This window comes from Typopeltis vanoorti, chromosome 20, assembly GCF_054136105.1.
Source record: "Typopeltis vanoorti isolate ZY-2024b chromosome 20, IOZ_Tvanoo_1.0, whole genome shotgun sequence".
Taxonomy (NCBI): Eukaryota; Metazoa; Arthropoda; class Arachnida; order Uropygi; family Thelyphonidae; genus Typopeltis; species Typopeltis vanoorti.
The window spans coordinates 43527191-43543708 of NC_143568.1; the positions used below are offsets into that span (position 1 = coordinate 43527191).

At 35.3% G+C, this 16518-nt stretch overlaps 1 protein-coding gene across 1 annotated transcript in view; it reads left to right on the forward strand.

The window, feature by feature from the left end:
• The first annotated feature begins 9771 nt into the window (after positions 1-9771).
• Positions 9772-16518, forward strand: part of pont (RuvB-like helicase pontin) — a 174024-nt gene continuing 167277 nt past the window's right edge. The window contains exon 1 of the mRNA XM_090409723.1: positions 9772-9976. Coding sequence (XP_090265849.1) covers positions 9836-9976 — 141 coding nt within the window. The 5' untranslated portion in view covers positions 9772-9835. The remainder of the gene's footprint in view (positions 9977-16518) is intronic.

Sequence of the window (16518 nt, forward strand, 5' to 3'; positions counted from 1 at the left end):
CTCAAAATAACCACCATTAGCATCGATCACAGATTCAATTCTGCTTCGGAACCTCGAACAAGCTGATGCTACAGTCTCCCTGGGAAGGGCCGCAAAAACTGTTTTAATTTTATCCATTAACTGGGCTTTTGTATTACTGGAAGTGCGATTGGTGTCTTTTTCAACTGCGCCCCATACAAAATAATCCATGGGGTTAAGGTCTGGGGAGTTTGGAGGCCAAACATTTGGACTGGTGAAGTCGTAGAAATTTTCAGACAACCATTTTTGACTTTTCCCAGAGGTGTGGCAAGGGGCCGAATCCTGCTGCCATACATACGGCCTACCATTGGCTACCCTTGTTATCCAGGGCTTGACTACAGTTAGCAACTCCACGAACAAAGCCCGAATTCCAATGCCAGGGTTCTTCAACACCTGTTCCTGCAGATTTGCGAGGAATTCTGCTGTACGAACGCAATCAGATCGTCTGCTAGGGATCTTTCTTCTTGCTACATCCTCGTAGTCACCATTGCAAGTCTCTAGTTCATGCCTGATTGTTTTTACTGTATTCAGGGAGCATTGGGCAGCAGTCGTAATATCCTTATTTTGATGGCGGGCACGAATCATCATGATACAAGTTATTCTCTTCCATGATTCAGGTGGGTTCCAGCTATCCATCCTTTCTGACATCTTGTATATGAATGAAGAAGGGTCCAAACTTTTAAATGAAGAGAAGTGTGTGTTAATACATGTAACTTACGGAAAAATATAATTAATTATAAATATGTCAAATTTATCCCGAACACCCTGTATATATATATATATATATATATATATATATATATATGTATATATATATATATATATATATATATATATATATGTATATATATATATATATATATATATATATATATATATATATATATATATATATATATATATATACTCGTAAATATAGTAAAGATATTTTAATAAAATAAAACTGTTAACACAGTTATTTGGCTATCTTCAGTGTAGAGAATGCCTAAAACAGAATAATTCCAAAAAAATTGGAAAAATTCACTTAAAATATTAATTTTTAAAAAGGGCAATAAAAAAGAAATTAAAAACTACAAACCTATAAGACTACTCCTTACCATATATAAACTCTTCACAAAAATTATAAATAACAGAACAAAATCTAAACTTGAGGGAATTCAATCATGTGAACAAGGATTTAGTAAGAATTACAATACTTTGGACCATATTCACACATTAGGACAGCTCATTGAAATATCACTTGAATACAATAAACCTTTTGTCTGTCCTATATAGACTATGAAAAAGCATTTGATTCAGTTAAAACATCTGCAACACTAAAAGCTCTTGAGACCCAGGGAACTTAGAAACCATATATTGAAACAATAAAATATATTTATAATAATGCAACTTTTGTAATGAAATTATATAAAAACAGTAGAAAGTTTCCAGTACCAAAAAAGGCATTTGGCAAGGTGATATTATATCTCCCAATCTATTTACATTCCAATATAAATAGTTTGGGTGATATAATAGCATATTGCATTAGAAGAAGTCTTCAGAAGCCTTGATTGTAAAACAAAAGGACTAAATATAAATGGAGAAAGGCTGCATCGTCTAAAATTTGCAGAGCATGTTGTCCTAGTAGCAGATAATCTTGACGATCTGAAAGAAAGGCTAAATGAAGTCACCAGAGTAATTGGATTAAAAATAGAGAAAAATTAAAAATAATGATGAATAAATACATAAACCAAACAATTGCCAAAGTTGAAAACCATGAAATAGAAAAAGTTACCTCATATGTATATTTAGGCCAATTGTTTTCCTTTCAGGATTGCCAAAGAAAAGAGATTGAAAGAATTCACCTTGGATGGATGGCTTAAAGGAAAATGAGAGAGATATGTTCAGAACTGACATCCCTATGAGTCTAAAAAGGAAAGCTTTCGTGTATTGCATACTTCCTGTCCTAACATACGGGGGAGAAACATGGACTTTAACAGAACAACACAACATCTCATACAGAGAAGAATGTTAAAAACAACATTAAGAGATAGGAACACAAATACCTGGATAAGATCTCAAATCCAGGTGTCACGGATATTGTAAAATACATTAAGCAGGCTAAATGGAGATGGGCTGGCCATATTGTCAGATGGAATGAAGGGAAATGGCTAGCTCGTGGATGTGGCGTTTGCATACCACGGCGCTTGACCGCACGAAGGAAGACTTTGTTTCGAATCTAGTCGTCGAGTTGAAGAAATTTTTCTAAGCCTTTTTTCTACCGGTTCCGGAGTTAGTCGATCTCTGGCACGGGCAAGCGGGGTTTTTTCTCCAGGAAACTAAAGTTTTTCGTCCCGTAAACTCAAGAAAATCGACTGTAGAACCCAAGTTATTTCAGACATTAAATATATAGTGTTAGGGTCAGGGACCACGAGATGTCGGCACTTGTTGAGCCGTCTCTCTTCACTGCGTGCCGTTTAAGTAGTGATAGTCTTGGGCCAGCAATCTCTGATTGGCTGCCAGTGGAGATTGAACTGCCTACTCAGTCTCCAAAAGTCAGATAGGGCTAAACGGCCCTCACCTACTCCCTATTCAGGAATAAAAAAGGCGTTAGCTGATTTTTTTTGTCTTACATGTAATCAAAATGGTCACAGACTGCGAGATTTTGTGATTTATAATAATATGAGAATAATGAATTCAGTGTTTAAACACAAAGAAATTAATAAATATTCTGAATCAATCAGAGGATGCAAATCAGTACTAACTACGTTATTACAAATTTTAAATTAGCGGAGTTAATTTTAAATGTAACAGCATATCGAGGTTTTGAATTAAATTCTGATCATTATATGGAATCAGGAAAAATTCTGTTTAAACCAAAGTAGCTAAACACATAAAACTGAAAATTCTTCTGAACCGAGTTAAAACATTTCTTCATTGCAGGTTCCCCATGTTAGATAACAATATCAGAAATACATAAAAACAGAAATTACACGATTCCCTGGTAGTTTCCCGGAACGGAGACTTGGGATTCTCGAGAAATATTTCGAACAGTTGCAGCTAAATCAAAATTCCAGGATAACAGTGTACAACTTTCCATGTTAACAACAAGGAAGCAAACCGCCAACTCAACCTAATTTTCCGGTCAAGCATGAGCCTCATCCGCAATACCTACTGGTGAATCTGGATTGAAGAATGACCTACTAAAATGATATTTGTAAAATTAAAGAAATATGAAAACGTAAAGCAGTATCATCCCGAGACTAAGTGGAACTGCCTCGTGTGGCACAGATGAGGTACTTAGGATATTAGGGATGGCCTTTGTTTACTTTGCTGCAGAATACTGAGCCCCACTCTGTGAAAGAAGTGCTTAAACAAATATTATTGAACCATGTGCAAGATTAGCGGAATCTGATATCCATTCCTCTTCCATGGCTACCAGAGCTTTTCAACATAGCCCCACCAAATATACGAAGACAGTTGGCTTCACTAAAAGAACTGGAGAAAACCACAAATATCTCCCTACTGCCTCTCCACTCAACCATTATAAATTCCCATAGAACTTCAAGGTGCCCATTTTGGGTCATACCGAGAGCCTTTACTGGCCCAGTACCTTCAACTCACGACATGTGGAACCAACAATGGGCTATTAACTTGCCAACAAATGGCCATCAGAAATTATCAACAGTCTAGTCAATCTTTATGGTAACCTTCGCTTTAACGTATCTGATTATTGCTGTTCTGGTATCAACTTTAGCATACACGAAATCATGCCCGCATGAATATGCCCAACAATATTATGGTATCCAGAATACTTCCAAATGTCAGTAATACCTCTGCCAGTTAATTTCTAGCTGTTGTTCTCTTGTAATGTATACTTTTTTGAATTTCTCTTTTCATGTTATGCACCTGATGAAGTCGATTAAGAAGACCTGTCACCTGTTTCTTGCAGCACAGTTCCATAAATACAGTACGCAACTTTCGATCTCTTCCGAAAGTACATCACATTACACTTGGCTGCATTAAACTGACAGACATTTATCTTTGCCCATAGTGATGGACTATTCAAGTCTTCCTGCAGGATTTCGGCATCAGTTTCATTCACCATTCTCTTCAGAGTTCAGCATCATCAGAAAATATCTGAATATTTCCTCTCAAATCATTTCCTATTTCACTGATATATAAATTAAATAACAGAGGACTAAGTACTGAACCCTATGGTACAGAGGCATAGCTAGGTGATGGCGGAGGGCGCAGTTCGCCCCGGACGGCACTTTGAACATTTTTGAACTTTTGCAGTTAATTCTAAAATACAATCTCGAGACTCATTTCCAAATATTGTAATACTATTATAAATTTTCCTCACAATTGCTGTAAGTGTTGTTAGTTGTGAGAGGAGTTTTTCTAAATAAAATTGATTAAAATTACCTACATTAAGCGCCTCCGTAGCGCAATTGGAAGAACGACGGTACATTGCGCCCTTCGATTGGAATAGGCCTAAGTTCGATTCTCGTCGCGACGGGAGGAATCTTTATCTGGTCGATTTCAATCGAAGGTGAGTTAGCCGATCTCATACGGAGGTAGCAGGGTTTTTTCTCCCGGAAACTCGGGTTTTTCATCCCGCATACATACAAATCGGCCCTTCAGAACACACGCAATTTACAGACAAAAATTACTAGTTGTGGTGGTGTTGGAGGTGGGCGGTAGATGGCGTTGATGGAGATGATTCGTAGTAGAGGTTAGGTGTAGAGACAGTTGTAGGTGTCCTCCCGTGATGAGTCTTCGGACTCCTTGGAGGTATCTGGAATAATAATAATAATAATAATAATAATTACTATGAAGTAGACTTCGCTAATGTCATCGACGATTTTCCTAACAGAAAAGCAAGAAAAATAACATTTTAGAATGTTGAAATTAAAGTTTTAGTTCAAAAATAAACATAGTGTTTTTATTTATTTCCCTATACATCGTTTTCACGTTTTGTAGTTTTTTTGGTGTGTATTGAGAGGGGCGGCAAACTCGGGGATCGCCCTGGCTGCAAAAGCTCTAGGTAAACCACTGCTATAGTACACTAATGATCATGTGCCATTTCTTTGACTCAGTTTCTCCATAAACCACTATAATATCCGTACCTCAGTCACTCTCTAATTTAAATCACCAGATTCATATCCTTCTGCATTTGCTCCAATTTACGCAATACAATTCTATCTGGAATCAAATGTCAAATGCTTCTATAATGTCTACCGATATTACTGGAGTAGCAATTTTCGTTATCCAACACCATTGTGAGTTTATTTTTTAAAAAAATTAAGCAAAGTGCTATGCCATTTTGATAAGTCAAAGACAGTGAATGTCATGATAGAACTGTTGATTTACTTTTCTGGTATCTTTGTCTATTACTTAATCCTGGATTTATCGTCGATAGATTTCTCACTCTGTCCATAGTGAGGTATCCTGTAGTCGCATCTCATTCGGCTTGGATACATTAAGGGATTGCATTTTGGTCTAACGGATCTAACTAGTGATGCTATTTTCATGAAAGGAGTAAATACTGTTCCAGTTTACATAATTTAAGTAAGCAAGATGAATATAGTGAAGAAGAATAATTAAAACTTTGACTCCTACATCCTGAAAGTATTGAGCATAGTGGTTTATAAGGAGCCTCGAGACAATGTTTTGACAGTGCATGTGATCCATTGTCATCAAGATTTCTCGATATGAAAAACCGGAGTTTCTGAGAGAAAAAACACTTCCTGTAAGTGCTATCCGAAACCAAAACGCGTTTTTGAAAGGGATAGAAAAAAATGTACCATCAGCTCAGCTAAGCTAATGCCTTTTATTCCCTGATAGGGAGTGAGCGAGGCCTTTATACCCCATCTAGCTTTTGGAGACTGAATCGGCAGTTCAATCTCCAATCAGAGATAGCTGTCCCATGTCTATCATTATAGCAGCCATCGATGAAGAGGCTGGCAAACAAATGCTGCCATCTCTTGGTACCTAAACCTAACAAGATATGTTACTGTCTAAAAAATAATGTGAGTACTACGGTCGATTTTTTTCAGTTTACGGGACGAAAAACCCACGTTTCCGGGAGGAAAACCCACTTGCCTCTGCCTTGGTATCTTTAACACACACACACACACACACACACACACACACACACACACACACACACACACACACACACACACACACACACACACACACACACACACACACACACACACACACACACACACACACACACACACATACAGGGTGTTCGGGATAAATTTGACATATTTATAATTAATTATATTTTTCCGTAAGTTACATGTATTAACACACACTTCTCTTCATTTAAAAGTTTGGACCCTTCTTCATTCATATACAAGATGTCAGAAAGGATGGATAGCTGGAACCCACCTGAATCATGGAAGAGAATAACTTGTATCATGATGATTTGTGCCCGCCATCAAAATAAGGATATTACGACTGCTGCCCAATGCTCCCTGAATACAGTAAAAACAATCAGGCATGAACTAGAGACTTGCAATGGTGACTACGAGGATGTAGCAAGAAGAAAGATCCCTAGCAGACGATCTGATTGCGTTCGTACAGCAGAATTCCTCGCAAATCTGCAGGAACAGGTGTTGAAGAACCCTGGCATTGGAATTCGGGCTTTGTTCGTGGAGTTGCTAACTGTAGTCAAGCCCTGGATAACAAGGGTAGCCAATGGTAGGCCGTATGTATGGCAGCAGGATTCGACCCCTTGCCACACCTCTGGGAAAAGTCAAAAATGGTTGTCTGAAAATTTCTACGACTTCACCAGTCCAAATGTTTGGCCTCCAAACTCCCCAGACCTTAACCCCATGGATTATTTTGTATGGGGCGCAGTTGAAAAAGACACCAATCGCACTTCCAGTAATACAAAAGCCCAGTTAATGGATAAAATTAAAACAGTTTTTGCGGCCCTTCCCAGGGAGACTGTAGCATCAGCTTGTTCGAGGTTCCGAAGCAGAATTGAAGCTGTGATCGATGCTAATGGTGGTTATTTTGAGTAAATCTTGTTGATAGTATTGTAATTAACTCTGCCTGTAATGTTTTTTTGTCAATTCATTAAATTTAATAGATACAAAGAAGATTTTCTTTTTCCTTACGAAACTGTCAAATTTATCCCGAACACCCTGTATATATATATATATATATATATATATATATCAGTGGGGTCGCGTGATCATTTCGGTTGGGTATGCTGTCATGTTTTCCAGGAAGGGGGAAGCTTGGAGACAAATAATGACATCAATACATTTTTATAATTATTGATTTATTTAAATAATTACATCAATAAACATCTTTTAGCTTTTTTTATGTAATTATTTGTCGATGCAGACCATAAATACATTATTTTCATTTTGGATCAATTTTAATGATCTTTAATTCCTGGGTGGGGGGGGGGAAAAGGTATTCAGAATTAATAGTTTTTAGCACAATTTCACATACTAAAAAATTGACAGGTCTATTATATGATATGCCCATTGTACTGCACCATCTGTACAATGGGCTCAAAGGTATATGTATTTGTGACAGCACACTCAGGATATTAATGCAACTATGATGCAATGTTTATGCGTCGAAAACTGTCTCTTCATGATGCATTAGTGTACTGTGTTTAATTCCAAGAACCCGCGAAACCAGGAAACAATTATGGTAGGCTTTCCCCTTCCCCCCATATAGGGAGTAGACGAGGCCGATTTAGTCCTATCTAACGTTTGGAGACTGAGTAGGCAATTCAATCTCCACTGGTAGCCAATCTGAGATAGCTAGCCTAAGAATATCACTAATTAAACAGCATGCAGTGAAGAGACTGCTAGCAAGTGCCGCCATCTCGTGGTACCTAACCCTAACACAATATTTTTTAATTTCTGAATAGTGTGGTGAAGATTTGTGATAGGTTTTGAAGATAGGTGAAGATTTGCTAGAATTAACGGGCCGAAGAACCCAAGTTTCCGGGTAAGAAATTTGTTCGCCTTCAAAATACCTTTGAACTGTCAAATGATGATTTTACTATCCCATAAATCTTATTACAAGTACTGTTCATTCTGGGTAGAATTAATTCATTATAAATAGAGTAATTTTTATTTATTTATTTATTTTACGAAGCCAATATACTTTGTCCATATACACAGTTGCCAGCATTCAACAAGATGCTTGGATAATGTAATTACGGCTTATAGTCACGACCGGCTTTACCGACAGTGCAACACTGCATTTGCATGGGAAGCAAAATTGAAGTAAACTGTGCAAAAGAATAAGTCATTTATTCCTTGTCTGTTGAAACCTGAATTAAGGTTGTCATTAGTTATACTTTTACATAATAAAACTCCATTGTACTGTATATTTTTTTAAAATCAATCAAAATAATGTAGTGTTATATTGCGTTTAATATCGTACTGTCAGTGTTAATATCAGACGACGTGTCAATAGTAGAACGCCTTCTATCTTGCATTTATTTCCGATCCATTGGTGACCATTATTTACCTTGACCTGAGGCTAAATCTCATTTAACCAATGAGACAAAACGATCATTATGTGATAATTGGTTAAGAATAAACCAATTATAGAAATAGAATCAAAATACCTAAATACAGTTGTGCAGTGATTGCTAATAATACTCGTTTGGTATAGTGATTAGCATTTGGCTTATAAAATAATTTTGACGTTTCAGTATGTCTGATAAAAGAAAGAAACTATCAGAAAAAACTATTCGGAAAAAAAGCGGGACTTTGCATAAATATCTAAAAACTGAAACAGCTAATGTAGTACACGAATAAATAAGCGAAAGAACCAGAACCAAAAGTTCTGAGTTCGTGGCAAGTACTTTTAATTGCGATCTCATAATGTCGATATTAGTAACAATGAGGGCGGCAAAATAGGAGAAGGAACAGCAAAATATGATACTGCATGAGGCAACAAAATTCCTAGGACCGACCCTCCTTATAGTATCCCTATTTATGGACTCATTTTTTTTTTTTTTTGCTATTATCATTGATGTAAATCGAGTTTTTCTGATTCTCTTTAAATTAATTGATCTTACTGGGAATTCAAAAGTGTGTATATCTAGTAAAGTAATCTTGACCAGATCAAAATTTTTTCACTGCTGCGTTGTACTCGAAAAATTTATTTCGTGTTTGGTGATTAACTTCGCTTTTATTATTATTATTATTATTATTATTATTATTATTATTATTATTATTATTATTATTATTATTATTATTATTCGTGCACCTCCAAGGAGTCCGAAAATTCATCGCGGGAGGACACCTACTGTACAACTCTCCGTTTCCACTACTACACAGAACCTTTACTACCAATCACCCATTATTGTCTCGTAGGCTTCTGTATACTTCAATGAAACGTCTTTGAAATTGAAATAACCTTACCATGAGATCTATAACTTAAAACTGGTTTGACATTGTCTTGTGTTCTGCTAGTTGGTGTTTTGACTAATTTCTCTCTTATTCTCTATGAACTTATTCAGCTGGCTACCCACCATGCCGGCTTTACTAATGGTGTTTTCTATTTCCAGATTTATCTTGCCATCTTCATTAAAAACTGTGCCTAAATACCTGAAACATTTTACTTCTTTTATGGGCCCCTCCATTCAGAATGCAATTGATGTTTAGAATGTTTTTCTTAAAAAATGTTTACCTATAGATATTCTCTCCTTTTTTTTTTTTTTTTTTGGTTCTCTGTTTCTATCGAGAGGGCGCTTTTTATTTACGCTTTCATGCTCGTCTGTTAGATATTAACGATTGTTATTGAGAGAACTTTATTTAATGATCATTTATGAACAAAAATGAAAATAGAAGAAGTTAAGAGTATAACGAAAACGCAAAGAATTGCTGCCCATAGTCATATTAAGGGCTTAGGTCTTGATGAAAATGGAACGGCATTATCTATTGCGTCAGGGCTTGTCGGTCAAGAATTGGCACGTGAGGTATGAAATAATACTGTTGTAATAATTTTGAATTTTATTTACTACACAGTCGAAGGAGAAAATAATTCACATGAGGAATTAACCCAGATTTTGATGATAGCATTTAGATAAACTTTTATCTAAATGCTTCGATTTAAATAACATTTAATTTTTTTTAAATAATGAACAAGGAGAATCAGTAAACGGGGGAGATCGACCAATTTCATTAGTGATGGACATAATTGAATTGAATTAGTAATCCACTGGATTGCTTTAAAAAACGTGGTCTGACTTCGAATTATTTTCACAGTTCATTTCGTTCATCACAAATGAATTGTTTTAGAATCTGTGAAAGTGGACATACAAAATTCCAGTGAGTTAGATAATATTTATATAATACATCCAACTTATATTAACTGTTATGTACAGCATACAAAATATTCACCTCTATTTTGAAGAACAGATTAAACGCATTTATAGAGAAGATAATTGGCTTCTATCAAGGAGGTTTCAGGAAACACACTTTTGCAGTTGATCAGCTATATATAGTTAAACAATTATCAGAGAAGTTTGGACATTTGATATAACTATTCATCAGATTTTTGTTTATTTCCAACAAGCATAGAACAGACTAACAGAAGGACATTATGAGATTATGATACACTTTGGAATACCAGATAAGCTAGTAAGACAAAGTTAACATTGAAAATTCGGAAGCACAGGCTAAAACACAAAATGAATTTCACAGCCCTTTCAAATAACTCGAGGATTAAAACAAGGTTATGGTCTAGCTCCGATACTTTTAAACTTAGCTTTGGAATATGCTATTTGATTGTTGCTAATTGATTCTAAAGACATCTAATGAACAAATCAGTACTCATTGTAGCATATGCAGATGACAGTATTATTATTATTAATAGACTAGGCCTCCATGGAGTCAAAAGACTCATTGCAGGAGGCAGACACTGTTATGTATAAAGCTAATCAAATTGTGCCTTAAACTCATTCAGTGTATCTGCATTCACCATAGTGTCAGGCAGTGCATCCACTCACCAACCATAGATGATAATAGATAAACAAACATATTTGTTTATCTATTCTCTCTCCCCATGCAAAGAACCTTCTTTTTATTCCCTTGCTCACACTCTCCTTATTCAGGTTCCAAGTATGACCCTTGTTTTACTCCCTTCTACCATTCTATGTAAAAATTTCTTCCACATTAACCTGGTAACAACTCTTTACAAACTTAAATGTCTGAATCATAACCCCCCCCCCCTCTTCCTGCTATTCTCAAGGTTTTGCAACCTGCAAACTGCTGTCTGTCTTCATATTCTACATCCCAAAGACCAGTTATGTTAGTTAAACTTTTACATAATGAAACTTCATTGTACTGCATATTTTTTTTTAAAAAACCATAATCATTAAAAATAAGGTAGTATTATGTTGCATTTAATATCGTACTGTCAGTGTTAATATCAGATGACATGAAATAGCAGAATACCTTCTATCTTGCATTTATTTCCAGTTTGATTGTTGACCTTGACCTGAGGTTAAATCTTGTTTAACCAATGAAACAAAATGACCATTATGAGAATTGGTTAAGAGTAAACCAATTAAAGAAATAGAATCAAAATACAGTTGTATTTTGATTCTAAATACTGTTGTGCAGTGATTGTTAATAATACTTTTTTGGTACAGTAATTAGCATTTGGCTTGTCTTCTGTGGACCCTTTCTAATATATATCCTCATCACCATGAAAACTAGGGAACCAAATCTGTGCACAATAATTCATACAAAGCCTGATCAAGGCCTTGTACAGTGGAACCAGAATCTCTTCATTTCTACAAGTTAAGGTCTACTCCGCTGCATCATTGCCATAATTTGATGTAATGTCTTCCCAACTTGTGCATATGACCTCGGAACTTCAGATCCTTGTTCACCACCACAACTATAAGGTTCTCTGGTCTTCTCTACTTCTTCCAAAATTTTCCTGCCAAGTTTATACTTTGCATCCTATTATTGCCTACCAAATATCTGAAACTTACACTTTGCAACACTGAATTGATAGTTTTATTTATACTGTTGACCACTCATACAATGTATTCAGGTCATCCTGTAAGGCCACATCTGTTTGATTCCTCATTACTCTTCCCAGCAAATTAAATAACAATGGCCCCTAAATTGACCTCTTTGGCACACCACTTTTGACTTTTCTCTTTCGAGCTAGTGCCTCCACATGCAACTTGCTGATGTCTATCTGAAAATTCAGAAGCACAGGCTGAAATGCAAAATGATTTAACACGTCCCTTTCCAATAACTCACCGATTAAAGAAGGTCATGGTCTAGCTCCAATACCTTTTAACTTAGCTTTTGAATGTATTATGTGATCGTAGTTATTCTATCTAAGCATATACTTTGCATCCCATTGTTGCCTGTCAAATTTCAGAACCTTGCACTTTGCAACATTGAACATCATGTCAAGAACTAAACAGAAAGCAGAGAAATGTATTTGGAACACAAGAGGTAGGACTAAAAAGTAATCAACAAAAAACAAAATAATTATTAATACCAGGCCAAATCAGTTAACTGATACACTTGTGAAAATTGGGCACCTGGAAATCAAAAAAGTGAAACAATTTAAATGTTTAGGAGTAATGATCACTAGCCAGCCAAATAAGATGGTGGAAGTGCAGAATTGAATAGAGAGGTAGTCATGCTCTTTATTCTCTCTCATATGTATTCATTCAAAATCTATTCATTGGAAGTCTAAAGTAAAAATATGTAAATCGATAATTCGTCCAGTTGTTACTTGTCGATGTAAAACCCAGATACTGTATTTTCAGCAAGAGTGGAGAATTTGATTTCAGTTTTTGAAAAGAAAATCCTTAGAAAAATATTTGGTCCTGTGAATAATAACTATTTCTGAAGAATCAGATATAATCATGAGTTATATCAACTTTATAAAGAACCCACAATATCCAGTGCTTCAGGTTCAAAAAGTTGTAGTGGGGATATATTTCATATGGAAAAATGACAGTATTCTTAAAAAGACAAGAAATAGTAGAATTATTGGCCAAAAGGAAAACCTAGAACAAGATGGATAGATTAGATGGAGGCATCTAATCTATAAGGCCAAGGCTTTAGTGCTTTAGGCTGTAGAGCCATTAGAAGAAGAATATTGACTGAATTAAAACCTCTGTATAGAAAATTTAATTTTGGTAGTTTTACTAACATTCAAGTCATCCCCACTTTTCAGAGATGGTCTCTGAAATGGCTTAAGTCTGAACTATTTTTCTCTCTGATATTTTTATTTATTTTTGCCTTCTAGACTATATTTGTTATTTGGACTATTGTGTCAGTTCAAACATTTGTTTATCTTGTGATGCATTCAGGCAGCAGAACCTGGTACAGTCGGGTCTCTTTTTATGCGGTAGATACATTCCACAGAAAACCGCATATAAAAAATTGCACAAAAAAGACCATCCAAAAATTCTTTATCAGCCTGGGAAGCAGAAGTAGATGGCTCCAATTGCTTCATCTGTTCATAAAACCAAAGAGCTTTTTGTTTAATTAAATAAACACTTATAGAATTCTTCTTTGAGTTAATTCTTCAATCCAAATTATGAGTGCTTGTTCCATTTTTTTCTAATAAAGCATCTCTTGAGTAGGTTGATAGATTCGCCTAAATTAAAATGTTTACCAATCGGCATAGATCCTTCTCCCTTTGTCAAGCGATATAAAGTTGCAATTTTCATTTCCCCAAAATTGCTTTTCTTTGGTGCTTTTTTTTCCCCTCCATTGGGCCAAATTAAATCTTTAAAATAAACAGCAAAATTTAGACTTATGAAGATAAAGACTTACTCACATGCAAAATTAAACTTCACGGACTGCGTGTTACTCATGTTGCCAGAATGTGCTGCAACATGCTGTTCATTATGTACAACGGTACATAACTTTTGAAGGTATGCACCGCATAACTTCAAAACTACATTAAAAAAAAAAAAAAGATATGCATAAAAAGAGACCTGAGTGTATATTGAAGAATATTTGTCCTTTGGAAAAATGTTGGACTCACTTAAGAGTTATAACTAGGAGGAGAACCACATGCACAGAACTGACTTGGGCTTCTGACCGAATGTCTAGTACTCACTTTCTGTTTTGATCTTCTGTAGTTTTTCATGCAGTATTATCTTTCCATGTTGTCACTTTAAAAGCCTATCCTAATCACTTGCTTTGTAGTTTCAAATAATGCTTTTAACTTGAATTATATTAAAATTAATCATAAAAATCCAGCATCTTACGTTAACTATAATAATTACATTAGAAAGTATGAGAATGTCTTATAAAATAGTAATTAGTAAATTACAACGGGAGCAAAATTCAGCTTCAGCAGATTTAATACATTATATAAACCTTTGCATCATTATACAAACCTTGGCAGGATTTGAATTCAGTCAATTTGATAGACTGTGGAAATGCATTTGACCATTCAGATTGTAACATTTAACAAAATGCTTCAAATCAACCATATGCACTGATAGCGCATATTAATCTACTGAAGTTTATCAGATATTCACATCATAATTTTGAGGAAGCCAGCAGGAATAAGAAAGTTAAGAAAATGAAGCTAATCAGAAAATTAGAAAAAAAACTTAATTTTGGTATCCCTTGATTGTTCTGGAGTCCGAGAAAGGTTGAATGATCAAAATCTAAAAGAACTGAAAAGGTAATAATGATAATAAACTGAAACTAAATTGGAGATGACCAATGATAGATTATGTATTTAATGCACTATAGCACTACACTAACTTTCTTTCCTACAGTACATTGATCACACCGATTTCCCATTTATCCAGTTGTGTCAGCACATTGGTCTTTTGATTACAGGTTTCGACATTGTTATCTTTAACTGTTGTATGTAATGCATGAAAGTACTGCCCCTGGGACTGAAGAATGCTCTTTACATTATTGTTCAAATTATATGATAATCAGTTGCCTGGTTTCCTCAAATATAAAAAAAAAAAAAAAAGTAGTTAACAATAATGTTTTTGGATTAATAATAATTTTCTTCCTAGAAAACAAAAGAAGGTGTAATAATTAAACCAATCTTTGAGCAGGAAGAGAGAGAACATAAATCACAACAAACTGATAGGTTAGTTCACTTGCTATATGTACTTTCACATTTTGTTCATTACAGAGGCCATTGTATTTCTGAACTGTGTATTGCTTACTCCCTTTCAATCAGAAAATTCTAATCATCTCCTTTCAAAAAAAAAAAAAAAAAAAAATCACACCTCATTTCTTTTGCATTATCAAAAATGAAACCCATCTGCTAGCTTCTAAAGAGTTAGAAGGAAAAAAAATTGTCAATTTTGCTGTTTAACTTGTAAGTGATATGTCTTGTGGACTGAACATTTATCTTTAATAGTTTACTGATGATGCATAGTTGGCGAGAATTATAAGTAGCACACTGTTGATGTTAATTCCCTTTAGGAAGACTGTGAATAGACTTTTGACTTGGATTAAGTGTGGTTGTAGTTTTAATGTTGATAAGTGCAAGGTCTTGCATTTCGGAGTGCAGAAATATAAGGCTGTGTACTATATTGATGCTGTACTGCAGGAAGTGGATGAGGTTCGAGATTTGGGAGTGATGGTTGACAGTAGACTGAAGTTTAGAGGGGCATGTTGTAAAGATTGCATATCATAGTGCTACTATGAATATGCAATCTAATAATATGAATATGAATTGTGCCACTGTATAAAGTACTGATCTGACCACACTAGGATTATTGTGCTCAAATATGGTAACCTTGTTTTCAGTATGATGTGGAAATATTGGAGAGGGTCCAGAGATGAATGACTACGACAATATCAGGACTTTGGAATGCTGGCTATGGAGAGAGGCTGAAGAAATGTGAATTGCAGAGTTTGGTGGATAGGAAGAAAAAGAGGTGATATGATAGAGACATTGAAGTTAGCAAAAGGATTTTATCAGATTAATCCGGATGGGATTATAAAAAGAGTAGAAGGCAAGAGGGGAAAAACCAGAGGCTATCCCTGGAAGTTATATAACAGTATGGTGAAGAAGGGTGTGAGGAGTAGATTTTTTACATGGAGAATTGTCAGTGAATGGAATGCATTACCAGAATATATTGTTAATATGAGTGTTAAGGATTTTAAGATTTGGTGTGATAAATGTGTTGTCAGTTGAACAAATCTCCTGCGATGAGTCTACCGACTCCATGGATGGTGCAATAATAATAATAATGATTTTAAAGGAGACTAAAATAATAAAATATTGTGAGTCGTTGGAGTATCTGATTGTCTTTCTGTTGACTGCAAAATCCCTCGCTTAACAGATTCTCATCCACTTGATGTGTACCATGACATCATTCAGTTGATTTTTTTTTTGTTTGCTTGTGTGCTTGTTGGGGGGGGGGGTTGCTTAAAGATCAAAGCCAGATAACTGGGAGAAGACCTCCACATAGCCTTTAACCTCCCATCTGGCCCAAGTGAGTAATAGAAACTTCAGTTGCTTTCCACTTTAGCTTAAAATTGCAAC